At 51.1% G+C, this 13,558-nt stretch overlaps 1 protein-coding gene across 1 annotated transcript in view; it reads right to left on the bottom strand.

The window, feature by feature from the left end:
* Positions 1–8,288, bottom strand: part of LOC142912120 (adhesion G protein-coupled receptor L3-like) — a 28,205-nt gene extending 19,917 nt beyond the window's left edge. The window contains exons 1-2 of the mRNA XM_076060438.1: positions 8,022–8,288; positions 2,683–3,259 (exon numbers count right to left, since the gene is read on the bottom strand). Of these exons, the coding sequence (XP_075916553.1) occupies positions 2,683–3,259; positions 8,022–8,174 (730 nt within the window). The 5' untranslated portion in view covers positions 8,175–8,288. The remainder of the gene's footprint in view (positions 1–2,682; positions 3,260–8,021) is intronic.
* Between the last annotated feature and the right edge of the window lie 5,270 nt (positions 8,289–13,558).

Genomic DNA, 13,558 nt, shown 5'->3' on the forward strand with positions numbered 1-13,558 from the left:
CTATACAAAAATAAAAAGAGATCCCACCAACAGCCTGGTTACCAAAACGAACAAAATCATTTCTGATTCAACAGCATTAATTGATGAGACCAAACAGTTCTCGTTGAAACCCTCTGCTGCCAGACCACAAAGATTATATGGCCTTCCAAAGATACACAGAGAAGATACACCCCTTCGTCCCATCGTCTCTACTATCAACTCCCCCACCTATAAACTGGCACGTTTTCTTGCTCATATACTGTGACCTTTCACTGGAAAAACCACCTCTGCGGTACTAAATTCTACTCACCTGGTATCGACAATCAAAGGCATTTCTCTGTCTCCAGACGACCTGCTTGTCAGTTTTGATGTGGTGCCCTTGTTCACCAAAATCCCGGTACCTGACACCATCGCTATCATTGAAGACCTGGTTAATCAAGGACTGCACACTGATGTGCCCCCCCTGGTGAGACATTGCTTAACCAAGACATACTTCACCTGGAATGGAACTTTCTACAAACAAACTGAGGGCACCCCAATGGGCTCCCCCCTATCTCCGGTTGTAGCCAACGTATTCATGGAAATTTTGAAACTGACGCCATCCAGAATGCCACTCTACGCCCGACCTTATGGAAGAGGTACGTGGATGACACCTTTGTCATCTGGCCACATGGCCAGCCTGCTCTAGACCAATTCCGCGACCACATCAATTCCATACACCCAGCCATCAGATTTACCATGGAGGTCGAAAAAGATGGCAAACTACCCTTTTTGGATGTCGTAATTAAAAGGAGACATAATGGTTCAATGAGCCACTCTGTCTACAGGAAAGCTACCCATACAGATGCTTACTTGAAACCGGATTCCCACCACCATCCATCCCAGAAGAACTCCCTCATCAAGACTCTATACCCTAGAGCCCAATGCATTTCCGACCAGGAACACATTACCAGTGAACTCAAGCACGTACACCAGGCTCTCAGGGCTAATGGTTACTCCGACTACACAATCCGCAAAGCCATCACTCCAGTCATGAAGAAGGATTCTCTTGTGGAGCCACTCAAAACCATCACCTTACCCTACATTGCAGGGGTCACTAAAAAGATCTCCAAAATCCTGAATAAACACAAGATCCAGGTCCGATTCAACACAATACATAAAATCCGTGATCTAGTTCCATCTGTAAAAGATGCTGTTCCAGACATACAGTACCCGGGCGTTCACAAACTAAAGTGCCTCTGTGGTAGTAGCTACATTGGAGAAACCAAACGACATATCTCGGACCGCATCCGTGAACATAAAGCAGACTTGAAACACGGTAGGACGAACTCCTCTGCCGTGGCAGATCACTGTTATAATTCAGTGGGCTCACATGACATTGACTTCTCCAAGACGGAGGTTCTTTGCAAACCAACCGGCTACCATGAGAGATTCGTTCATGAGGCCATTCACATATACAAGCACAGAGACAATTTCAACCGAGAAGATGGATTCTGGCTTAGTAACCATTGGAAAGATGTTTCAAACCATTTCCGTTCTTAATTAATTGTATTTTACGATGACCTTCAGACCGCAGCTCTTTCACCAGCATTGACTCTTAATACCTCTCACACCACGGTTAATGGTATGGTTTACAACATGAAGTATAATAGCGCCTCGCAGCTGTCTCTCTCCCCCTCCTCTGTTCCAACCTTGGATGAACTCGTCCGTCTGAACGGTGCCCGTAGCTATCCGTGTTGCTAAAGTTGAGGGTAAGAATCCACCCATTTTTTCGCCATATAGCATTGTGATATATAACGACTTATTGTTGGTAGCTTAGCTGATTGGAGAATATAGAGTTTATTGATAACATTAAGGTAATTTATATTTTAGTTTTTTTATTGGTTCACTATGTAGTATTCATTATACATTGTATTGTATACCCAGTTACTGTGAATAGCTCAGATGTGTAGACCTTGACTTCAACATAGCCATTTCTGTGACCAGTCACTAGCTAATCACTCAGTTATTTCAATGCTAAATTCGCCTTGTTATTTCAATGCTAAATTCTCCTGTTTGATTTGTACTAGGTGCCTCGGTGAATGTGTATGCTCTGACTTTAAACATAGCTATTTCTGTGACCAGTTACAAGCTAATCACTCAGCTATTTCAATGCTAAATTCTATGCTAATTCCTTTGTCAAGGGGTGCCTCTGCGGATGTGTATGCTTTAACTTAGCTATTTCAATGCTAAATTCTATGCTAATTCCTTTGTCAAGGGGTGCCTCTGCGGATGTGTATGCTTTAACTTTAACATAGCCATTTCTGTGACCAGTCACAAGATAATCACTCGGCCATTTCAATGCTAAATTATATGCTAATTCCTTTGTCAAGGCGCTTTGTTTCTTCTGACACAGCTTAAAGGTCGTGATCTGAACGTGGCTTTTTTTCACTCCAGCGCTGTCCTACCAGACAGTCTCGTCCCTTCACCTGATGAAGGCCGCTTGTGTTGTGGCCGAAACGTCGTGAGAATATTATTGTGTTATTTTATTTTATCAATTTATTATTTTATTCTCATTCTACGTGACTTTACCGAAAGAACCAAAGAAGACAAAGCGGACTTTCAAACTCCAATCCAACCTCTCCCCACCGCCCCACTCTTCCACAACCCCCCCCCCCGCTCACCCCAACCCACAACCAACCCCACCGACACCCTCCCGCTCACCCGCAGCGGGGTCCCGCGTGCCGAAGCGCAGCACGTAGCGCAGCGCGTGGTGGTTGTTCCACACGTAGAGGGCGCGGTCGCGCGCGTTGTACTGCACCGACGTGATGAACCGGAACGGGTTGGGGAACGGGACGGAGACGCGAGCGTCCCGCCGCGAGTCGGTGTCGTACACGTAGTCGATGCGGTCGCTCGTCCCCCCTCCTCCCCCTCCTCCTCCTCCTCCTCCTCCCGCGGCGTCCGCCCCTCCGTCGCCGTCGTCCTCGTAAGTCGAGCGCAGGACGTGGAGGACGCCACACGCCATGAAGGCGTCGGAGGCCGAGCGCTTGACGTAGGCCGTCTCGAAGGAGGCCTCGACGCGCATCGCGCGCGGATTTAAGCGGCTCACCACCATGCGCCCGTGGTTCTGCTCCGTGGCGTAGACGACCCAGAGGCCGTGCTCGTCGGCCGCCAGGTCGATGTCGGACTTGCCGCCCCAGCGGTAGGGCGAAGTGTCGTGGTAGTTGGCGTTGGGGATGAACGCCTCGCCGTCCTTGACGCGCGTGCGCAGGTCGAACTTGACGACGCTGCGCGTTCGCTCCTGCGACGGCGCACAGCGTGGGTGGCAGGGAGAGGTTAAGTGAGTGAGTGAGTGTGTGGTGAGGTGAGTGAGTGTGTGGTGTGTGTGTGGTGGAGAGGTGAGTGTGGGTGTAAGAGGTGAGTGAGTGAGTGTGGTGTGTGTGTGGTGGAGAGGTGAGTGTGGGTGTAAGAGGTGAGTGAGTGAGTGTGGTGTGTGTGTGTGGTGGAGAGGTGAGTGTGGGTGTAAGAGGTGAGTGAGTGTGGGTGTGTGTGGTGGAGAGGTGGGTGAGTGTGAGAGGTGAGTGTGTGTGTGTGTGGTGGAGAGGTGAGTGAGTGTAAGAGGTGAGTGAGTGAGTGTGTGGTGAGGTGAGTGAGTGTGGGTGTGGTGGAGAGGTGAGTGTGGGTGTGAGAGGTGAATGAGTGTGTGTGTGGTGGAGAGGTGGGTGAGTGTGGGTGTGAGAGGTTAAGTGAGTGTGTGTGTGTGGTGGAGAGGTGAGTGAGTGTGAGAGGTGAGTGAGTGTGTGTGTGGTGGAGAGGTGAGTGAGTGTGGGTGTGAGCGGTGAGTGTGGGTGTGAGAGGTGAGTGTGGGTGTGACAGGTGAGTGAGTGAGTGAGTGTGTGGGGAGAGGTGGGTGTGTGGAGAGAGGTGAGTGAGTGAGTGTGTGAGGGAGAGGGGGTGGGGAGAGGAAAGGTGAGCGTGAGAGGAGAGTGTGAGTGTGTGTGCGTGTATAAGTGGGTGAAGGTGTGAGCATGAAAGATCCGGGCGTGGTGGTGGTGGTGTTGGCCACGCCAGCCCCTCGTACGCTGAGCCTGCCCATTATAGGTGCTGCTCGCTAACAGCGCTTGCCCCAACAGTCTGTTGAAGGCTCTACAGGGGATCTTGGTCTTTGATGAGCACAAGTGAAGTGCGTGGGGGCGCTCCTCACAGTGTGTGAGGGAGAGCGGAGGTGAAGGTACAAAGGTGTTTGAGTGCGAGTGTCTGAGTGTGTGTGTGTATGTGTGTGTGTATGTGTGTATGATAGTGTAGCGGTTAGCGCACTGCGCTACGAACCCGGCGACCCGGGTTCGATTTCCTCTCACGGCCAACACCGGTGACGATTATCTGAACCGGTCCTGGGCCTCCCCTAAGTCGACTCAGCCTCAAATGAGTACCTGGTGCGGTGGATAAAAACATTGCCACTGGGGAGACAAAGGCGGTCGGGCGTGGTGCTGGCCACCCACCCCCTCGTGTACCGTTCCGGCCTTCATAGCTGCTCGCTAACAGCACTTGCCCCTACAGTCTGTTAAGGCTATATGGGGGATCTTTATCTTTGTGTGTGTGTATGGCTGCTTTGGGTACGCGGTCCAGACCTCCCCAGAGACCCTGGCTGACAGAGGAGGTGTTCAGGATGGTTGAGAAAAAGCGACAGGCCCACGCTCATCGGCTACAGCATCCCACGTTGGAGAATGAGGAGGCTTACCGCATCCTTCGCTCGGAGGTTCGGAGAGCCGTGAGGCACTGCAAGGATGGGTGGTGGTCGCGGGTTGCTGTGGAGATGGAGTCTGCCTCAATGGCCCGCGATCACAAATCTCTATTTAACTCCATCAAAAAAGTAACCTGCAGCGCCACACCTATTACCATCATTAGGGGAAAGAACGGTGATCCGATCTCTGACCCCCAGGAACAGGTTTGCAGATTTGCTTAGCATTCCTGTGAGGTCCTGGGGGAGGGGGAATCCCTCAGCCTGGAAAACATCATGGGACAAAGTGGGGATGACCCTGCTGAGGCTGCGGTGCCTCAAATATTGGAGGAAGAAGTCACCCCCTGTGAGTGGCTGGCTGATGTGCCATCCATTGAGGAAGTACTGAAGGCGATCCAGAGCCTGAAACCAGGAAAGGCACCGGGCAGAAATGATCTCCCAAGCGAAATGCTGAGGGATTGTGGCGTTTGTGCACAGACTGCCCTACATGACATCATAACAACAGTCTGGACCACTGGATGGGTTCTGCAGGATTGGAAGGATGCCCTGGTGGTCCCCCTCTTTAAGAAGGGGGACCGCACAGACTGTAACAACTACAGGGGAATCTCAAGGATTATTCAACATCGCCTTGCTAGGCACACTGAGGAGAGGCTGGCAGAGCTCCAATACGGTTTCAGGAAAGGGCGGTCCTGAACAGATGCCATATATTCTGCCCGTGTGCTACAGCAGAAGTGTAGGGAATTCCAACAAGACCTGCATCTCTGCTCCATTGACCTGGTCAAGGCCTATGATACCATCAATAGGCCTGGGCTCTGGGTTGTTCTTCGTATTTTCGGAATCCCTGAGCCTCTGCTCATGATCATTAAGGACCTTCATGATAGTGAGCGGGCCCAGGTAAAACTACGTGGCCGGGAGTCAGAGCCATTCCCTGTACACCTTGGGGTGCAACAGGGATGTCCTCTGGCTCCAACATTATTTAACATCTATTTCGACCACGTAGTTCGTGAAGCCTTCAGTAGCTGTACCCGAGGAATTTCCATCTGGTACAGGTAGAATGGGAGGCTGATTGATGCCCGGGTGCGGTCAAGGGATGGCTCCCTATTGGTCAACCAAGTTATGTATACCGACGACCTGGTAATAGCAGCTCACTCAGAGGAGAAATTGGAGGCGCTGCTGCTGAAACTTGAGTGTGCCATGAAGTGGTGGGGCCTTACCATCAGCCACACCAAAACTAAGCACCTGCCTGGGTATTTTGTACCATCGGACACTCCACCCCCACAACTCCCAATCGGTGATGGGGCAGTTGTGGAGAGAGTGGAGAGTTTCCCATACCTGGGCAGTGTGCTCATGACAGGCTCCGGTTTAACAGCAGAGGTCTCACTCCGAATCAGTCGAGCGGCATCATCTTTTCATCGTTGCATAAAGCTGTGTGGAAGCTACCTGGTCTGTCACTCCGCAAGAAGCTTCAGGTCTTCTCGGCCACAGTCATTCCCTCCCTACTCTATGCTTGCAAAACGTGGACACCCCTAATGGAACACCTTCGCCAGTTAGAAACATTTAGGCTGGCCTGCCTACAATCCATCCTGGGTTTAACCAGACTGGATTGTGTGAGGAGTTCACAAATCCTCGAAAGATCTGGACAAAGTCCCATCGGTGAGCTCCTCCGGCAGGCAAGGCTGCGTTGGCTGGGCCATGTAGCCCGCATGCCCAATCACCGCATGCCCAAATCGCTTTTGTTCGGCCGGATCGAGGTGGCTAAACGGGCGCGGCACGGGCTAGAGAAGAGATGGAGTGACGTGGTACAGGAGGATGTGGAGCTGAGTGGACTTGCCAATGACTGGTACCAGCGGTGTCAAGATCGGCCTCTGTGGAGGAGGCTCGTGAAGGACACTACTGGGCAGTTGTAGGCAGTCGCCCTCCAACAACAACAGAGGGTTGAGGAGCGACGCTCACAACAACGAGCGGAGCGCCGGGTGGCTAAAACACAGCAAGTTGGCACAGTAGGGGGCACAGGTGGTGCATCAGCCGGTCATCTCGGTCATCTCAGTCAGTCGACCCATGGCACCTGGGTGTGTCCCGTGACCTCCTGCCAGCGGGCATTCGACACTTCACGTGGCCTCAAGGTGCACATGGCCTGGCACAAGCGTCGTGGTGACGTCACCGCCACTTAGTGGCGAAAGGCGGTTGTTGTTGTTGTATATACAGCTCACAACTGGAGGTCTCTCGCTCCCCAGTTAATTCATTCAGCAACTGCAATGTTTACTGGAGTTCTGAGCTCAGTTTACAAACTATAAAACTATTAACTATTTTTATTGTACAGGTCAGGACCACTGAGCCGGGATAGCTCTTTTTCAGAAGCAACCTGGCCACTAAATGATGGCTCAACGGAGTGGAAATGTACAGCAGCCAAATACTCTGAACGCGTGAAGTCGATTCTCAACGTGGAGGGAAAAAAACGGAAGACCCAGAGGAAAAATCCACGGGGAGAACACGCAAACTCCAAATATACAGCAGCAGGCGCCAGGGTCGGGATTGAACCCACGAGCTTCTGTATACCAGGCGAGGTCGTAAACATCTCTCCACCATATTCTTGGTTCTTTCGGTAAAGTCACGTAGAAGGGAAACAATAAAATAATAAAAATATCTCTCCACCAGTCATTGCAACAGTCCCTAGCCTGATAAAAGTTTAGTGTCAGCGTATGTGTGGGTGCCCCCACCTGGAAAGAGAAATCAAAGTTCTATCCGGCCCTCTGGCAAAAGCTCTCTCCCCACCACCGTCCTATACTTCGGGTAATGAACACGATTAATAATTCAACACATTTGGTATTCGCGCCAATCTGAGAACCGCAGGGGCCATCACGAATGAAGGCGCCATTTCACAGACGGGTATACGCTGCCAGTAGGGGGAAGGGGCGACGTTGCCAAGTGGTTTCACCCACGGCCTATTGCATACCAGGCGAGGTAGTGAACATCTCTCCACCGCGCCGCCCCTACGGCCCCTATCGTCATCATCATCATCACGGCTCTGTCGTACCAGGCAAGGTCCACCAAGCCATACAGCTCTTTTCCAGAAGCGAGCTGGCCACACAAAAAATGACAGCTCAACCAAGCGGCTTCTCACGTGGCAAAGTAATAGCGGCCAATTACTCTAAAAGCGTGTGGATTCTAAACGAGGTAGTTAACATCTCTCCACCGCGGCGCCCCGACCGCTCCTACCGCCCCTACCGCCCCTACCGCCCCTACCGCCCCTACCGCCATCTGCCATCCATCATCCCACTGGTGCTCACGCGGAAACCCCCCCCCCCCCCCGGCGCCGGGCACCGACCCTGTTAAAGAACACAGCTCCGTCGTACACCACGAAGCCCGTGCCGTCGACGCGGTGCGGCAGCTTGTAGTTGGTGAGCGGTCGCCTGGCCAGGATGTCCTGGAGGGAGGCGTACTCCACGAGTCTGTCGGTGCGGAACGGCGTCCACGGCATGACGTACACCTTGTCGGTGGCCTGCAGCGGGTCGCGGCACCACGAGCCGGCCTGCTGCTTCGCCTCCAGGAGGTGCGAGGCCTCGCCAACGAGGAGGACGCTGCCCGGGCACGGGAAGACTGCCCAGGGAAAACGAGGGACAGACGAATGAACGAACGGTCGGGTCAGGGATTCGCGGCTGCTCCCTAAGTTGATATTCTATCAACTGAAAACGTTTTTTTTATTCTTGGTTCTTTCGGTAAAGTCACCACCACGTAGAAAGGAAATAAAATAATAAAAATATAAAACAATTAAATTATCACGACGTTTCGACTGCAACACAAGCAATCATCATCAGGTGTGAAAACCACAGCAAGAAAATTTGAAGAAAAAAAATAACCGCCACTTTTTTCAAATTTTCTTGCTGTGGTTTCACACCTGATGATGATTGCTTCTTGTGTTGCAGTCGAAACGTCGTGAGAAGTTTATTATTTTATATTTTTATTATTTTATTGTTTCCCTTCTACGTGGTGACTTTACCGAAAGAACCAAGAATATGAATCCCTGCAGTCACGAAAGCTTTAAATAAAAAAATGAAAACTTTTCTTAATATTTGAGCAAGTAAGGCCCACTGAGCCACGAAACTCTTTCGCCGAAGCAACTTGGCCACACAAATGACAGATCAACGAAAGTGACTTATCATGTGGAAATGCACAGCAGTGTCCAAATACTCGCAATGCGTGACGTTGATTCTACACGCGGAGGGAGAAACTGGAGGACCCGGCGAGAACTCCACATGACCACAGGGTTAACGTGCAAGCTTCCAAGTATACAAGCCTCAAGGTTGGGATCGAACCCACGACCTCCTGTATACCAGGCGAGGTAGTTGACACCCCACCACCGTTTGCATGCGTGTACTGATGGGCGTATGTTAACATGGGTGCCGTCTGCATCGCAGCAGAGCCTGATGAAGCCGAATGTCCACAGGGAACGATCGCGTTTCTTAAACATGCACATGTGGCATGTGCATCGGGAGCTTAGCCTGTGGCATACATCGACAGATTCATCATCGCACGTCGGTTACAGTGAGGGAAAAAAAAGCATTTGATCCCCTGTTGATTTTGTACGTTTGACCACTGACAAAGAAATGATCAGTCTATAATTTTAATGGTAGGTTTATTTGAACAGTGGGAGACAGAATAACAACAACAAAATCCGGAAAAACGCATGTCAAAAATGTTATAAATTGATTTGCATTTTAATGAGGGAAATAAGTATTTGACCCCCTCTCAATCAGAAAGATTTCTGGCTCCCAGGTGTCTTTTATACAGGTAACGAGCAGAGATTAGGAGCACACTCTAAAGGGAGTGCTCCTAATCTCAGCTTGTTACCTGTATAAAAGACACCTGTCCTCAGAAGCAATCAATCAGATTCCAAACTCTCCACCATGGCCAAGACCAAAGAGCTCTCCAAGGATGTCAGGGACAAGATTGTAGACCTACACAAGGCTGGAATGGGCTACAAGACCATTGCCAAGCAACTTGGTGAGAAGGTGACAACAGTTGGTGCGATTATTCGCAAATGGAAGAAACACAAAAGAACTGTCAATCTCCCTCGGTCTGGGGCTCCGTGCACGATCTCACCTCATGGAGTTGCAATGATCATGAGAACGGTGAGGAATCAGCCCAGAACTACACGGGAGGATATAGTAATAGGTTTTACCCTTTTTAACTGGCATCAATGATCTCAAGGCAGCTGGGACCATAGTCACCAAGAAAACAATTGGTAACACACTACGCCGTGAAGGACTAAAATCCTGCAGCGCCCGCAAGGTCCCCCTGCTCAAGAAAGCACATATACATGCCCGTCTGAAGTTTGCCAATGAACATCTGAATGATTGAGAGGACAACTGTGTGAAAGTGTAGTGGTCAGATGAGACCAAAATGGAGCTCTTTGGAATAAACTCAACTCGCCGTGTTTGGAGGAGGAGGAATGCTGCCTATGACCCCAAGAACACCATCCCCACCGTCAAACATGGATGTGGAAACATTATGCTTTGGGGGTGTTTTTCTGCTAAGGGGACAGGACAACTTCACCGCATCAAAGGGACGATGGATGGGGCCATGCACCGTCAAATCTTGGGTGAGAACGTCCTTCCCTCAGCCAGGGCATTGAAAATGGGTCGTGGATGGGAATGCCAGCATGACAATGACCCAAAACACACGGCCAAGGCAACAAAGGAGTGGCTCAAGAAGTTTCCAGACCTTAATTCCATAGAAAATCTGCGGAGGGAGCTGAAGGTTCGAGTTGACAAACGTCAGCCTCGAAACCTTAATCACTTGGAGAAGATCTGCAAAGAGGAGTTGGACAAAATCCCTCCTGAGATGTGTGCAAACCTGGTGGCCAACTACAAGAAACGTCTGACCTCTGTGATTGCCAACAAGGGTTTTGCCACCAAGTACTAAGTCATGTTTTGCAGAGGGGTCAAATACTCATTTCCCTCGTAAAAATGCAAATAAATGTATAACATTTTTGACATGGGTTTTTCCGGATTTTATTGTTGTTATTCTGTCTCTCACTATTCAAATAAACCTACCATTAAAATTATAGACTGAGCATTTCTTTGTCAGTGGGCAAACGTACAAAATCTGCAGGGGATCAAATACTTTTTTTCCCTCACTGTAAATACTCGGGTGAAATAAAACCCGTCGTGGACACAGGCAATTCAGCTGTTGCAACAGAAACAGCTAGCATGCAGAGGATTGTGGGGTTTCCCAGGACGCGCCGAGGCTTAGCCTAAACGAATTTCGACTGAAGGTGTTGTTACTGGGATTGCCGCAAGATATTTTTTTCACGATACGCCATCAAATTTCACAACAGGACGATTTCCCAATATTCGTTGAGGCGCTCGTATTTAGCATGGCGTTAGTTCCGGTCGCAATCGATGCAGTCTCCGAGGCTCATGAACGCACGGCACTGAAGGCCACGCCAGAAAAGCGGTCGGCAATTACGCGAACCGTGGCAACGACGATGTCACATAGTCGCCACGCCGTTAACGAACCCCAGAAAATAGTTGGGAATGCGTCGGTTCGATTTTATAATAACTTTTGGTGAGTGCACGCGCAATTGAATTGTTTGGTTTTGACAGCCGTACCTCAAGCTCGGCGTGGTACACGCGTGCGTTTGTACGCTTGTGCGTTTCATAATCACGCCGAACATCTTCCAGTCCGCAAGGCAGAATGGAAAAGGCACCCGGATTAGGTTGCCTCTGAGGATGTGTAGGTTTTGACTTTAACATTGCCATTTCTGTGACCAGTCACAAGCTAATCACTCAGCTATTTCAATGCTAAATTCTCCTGTTTGATTTGTACTAGGTGCCTCTGTGGATGTGTAGGCTTTGACTTTAACATAGCTATTTCTATGACCAGTCACAAGCTAATCACTCAGCTATTTCAATGCTAAATTATCCTGTTTGATTTGTACTAGGTGCCTCTGTGGATGTGTAGGCTTTAACTTTAACATAGCAATTTCTGTGACCAGTCACAAGCTAATCACTCAGCTATTTCAATGCTAAATTCTCCTGTTTGATTTGTACTAGGTGCCTCTGTGGATGTGTAGGCTTTGACTTTAACATAGCTATTCCTGTGACCAGTCACAAGCTAATCCCTCAGCTATTTGATATGTAAACCCCTTTGTCAAGGTGCCTCACTTTAAAAGTCGCTACGAATCTTAACACCGTTCATTGAAGCTCTGTCGTCCCGACAGGTCTGTACCTTTCACCTGAAGACGGCCTGCTTGCGTTGTGGCCAAAACGTCGTGAGAATTTTATTGTGTTTTTTTACTATTTTATACTCATTCTACGTGGTGACTTTTACCGAAAGAACCAAAGAAGATGAATCCTTGCAGTCACGAAAGCTTTAAATCGAAGAAAAAAAATGCACCCGGATTGTTGCCGATAGCCGCAGCGAGATAGAATAACGGATGCGGAGTGCCAGGTGCACACAATAAAAAAGTGTACGGGGTCAGTGGTGGACTGCAAGCGATTAGCACGCCGACCTTTGAACCCGGTAACCCCAAACTAAATTCGTGCTCACGTGAGCCCAACAGCAGCGGCGATTATTATTTGAACCCGTCACGGGCCTCCGCCCTTTGGTTTGACCGGTGCGGTGTGCAGTAGTAAAACATCGCTGGCAACTGGGGGAGACAAAGGCGGCCGGGCGTGGTGGTGCCGCCCGCCCGCTCCAGCCACGCCCCCTCGTGTACGCCGTAGCGGCCTTCACGTCGTGCCGCTCGCTACGAGCACTTGCCCACCACAGCCTGTGAGCACTTGCCCCCCACAGCCTGTCGAAGGCTGTGGGGGGCATCGCGAGGTGTCCCCGTGAACCCCCGGTGACGACGAGCTCGAATAATTCTCTCTCGCTCGCGTGTTACCAAATCGGCGACGATTAACCTCGACCGGTACCCGTGCCTTCCCCTAGGTCGACTCGGCATTAAGTGCGTAGCTGGATGCAGCGTACGAACACGGCCGCTGGGGGAGACAAAGGCGGGCGGGCGTGGTGCTGCCCGCTCACCCACACCCACCACGTGTACCACAGTAGCGGCCTTCACGTGGTGCTGCTCACCCACCAAGTGTACCACAGTAGCGGCTGTCACGTGGTGCTGCTCACCCACCACGTGTACCACAGTAGCGGCCTTCACGTGGTGCTGCTCACCCACCAAGTGTACCACAGTAGCGGCCTTCACGTGGTGCCGCTCACCCACCACGTGTACCACAGTAGCGGCCTTCACGTGGTGCTGCTCACCCACCACGTGTACCACAGTAGCGGCTGTCACGTGGTGCTGCTCACCCACCACGTGTACCACAGTAGCGGCCTTCACGTGGTGCTGCTCACCCACCACGTGTACCACAGTAGCGGCTGTCACGTGGTGCTGCTCACCCACCACGTGTACCACAGTAGCGGCCTTCACGTGGTGCTGCTCACCCACCACGTGTACCACAGTAGCGGCCTTCACGTGGTGTCGCTCACCCACCACGTGTACCACAGTAGCGGCCTTCACGTGGTGCTGCTCACCCACCACGTGTACCACAGTAGCGACCTTCACGTGGTGCTGCTCACCCACCACGTGTACCACAGTAGCGGCCTTCACGTGGTGCTGCTGCTGCTGCTGCTCGTGGACGGCGCTCGCCACGGCAGCCTGTCAAAGGGCGTCACGTGGTGGTGATGGTGATCTTTGTGTGCGTGTGTGTACGTGCGTGCGTGTGTGTACGTGTGTGTGTACATGTGTGTGTGTAAATGCGTGCGTGTGTGCACACGCGTGTGCGTGTGTATGAGTGGGGAGCGGTGGTGTAGCAAGTTAGCGCTACGCTGCGCTATGAACCTGGCGACCCGGGTTCAATTCTCGCT

Source organism: Petromyzon marinus, unplaced genomic scaffold, assembly GCF_048934315.1.
Source record: "Petromyzon marinus isolate PM22_M1 ecotype Great Lakes invasive population unplaced genomic scaffold, UKy_Petmar_22M1.pri1.0 PM_G_Scaffold_19, whole genome shotgun sequence".
Classification (NCBI taxonomy): Eukaryota; Metazoa; Chordata; class Hyperoartia; order Petromyzontiformes; family Petromyzontidae; genus Petromyzon; species Petromyzon marinus.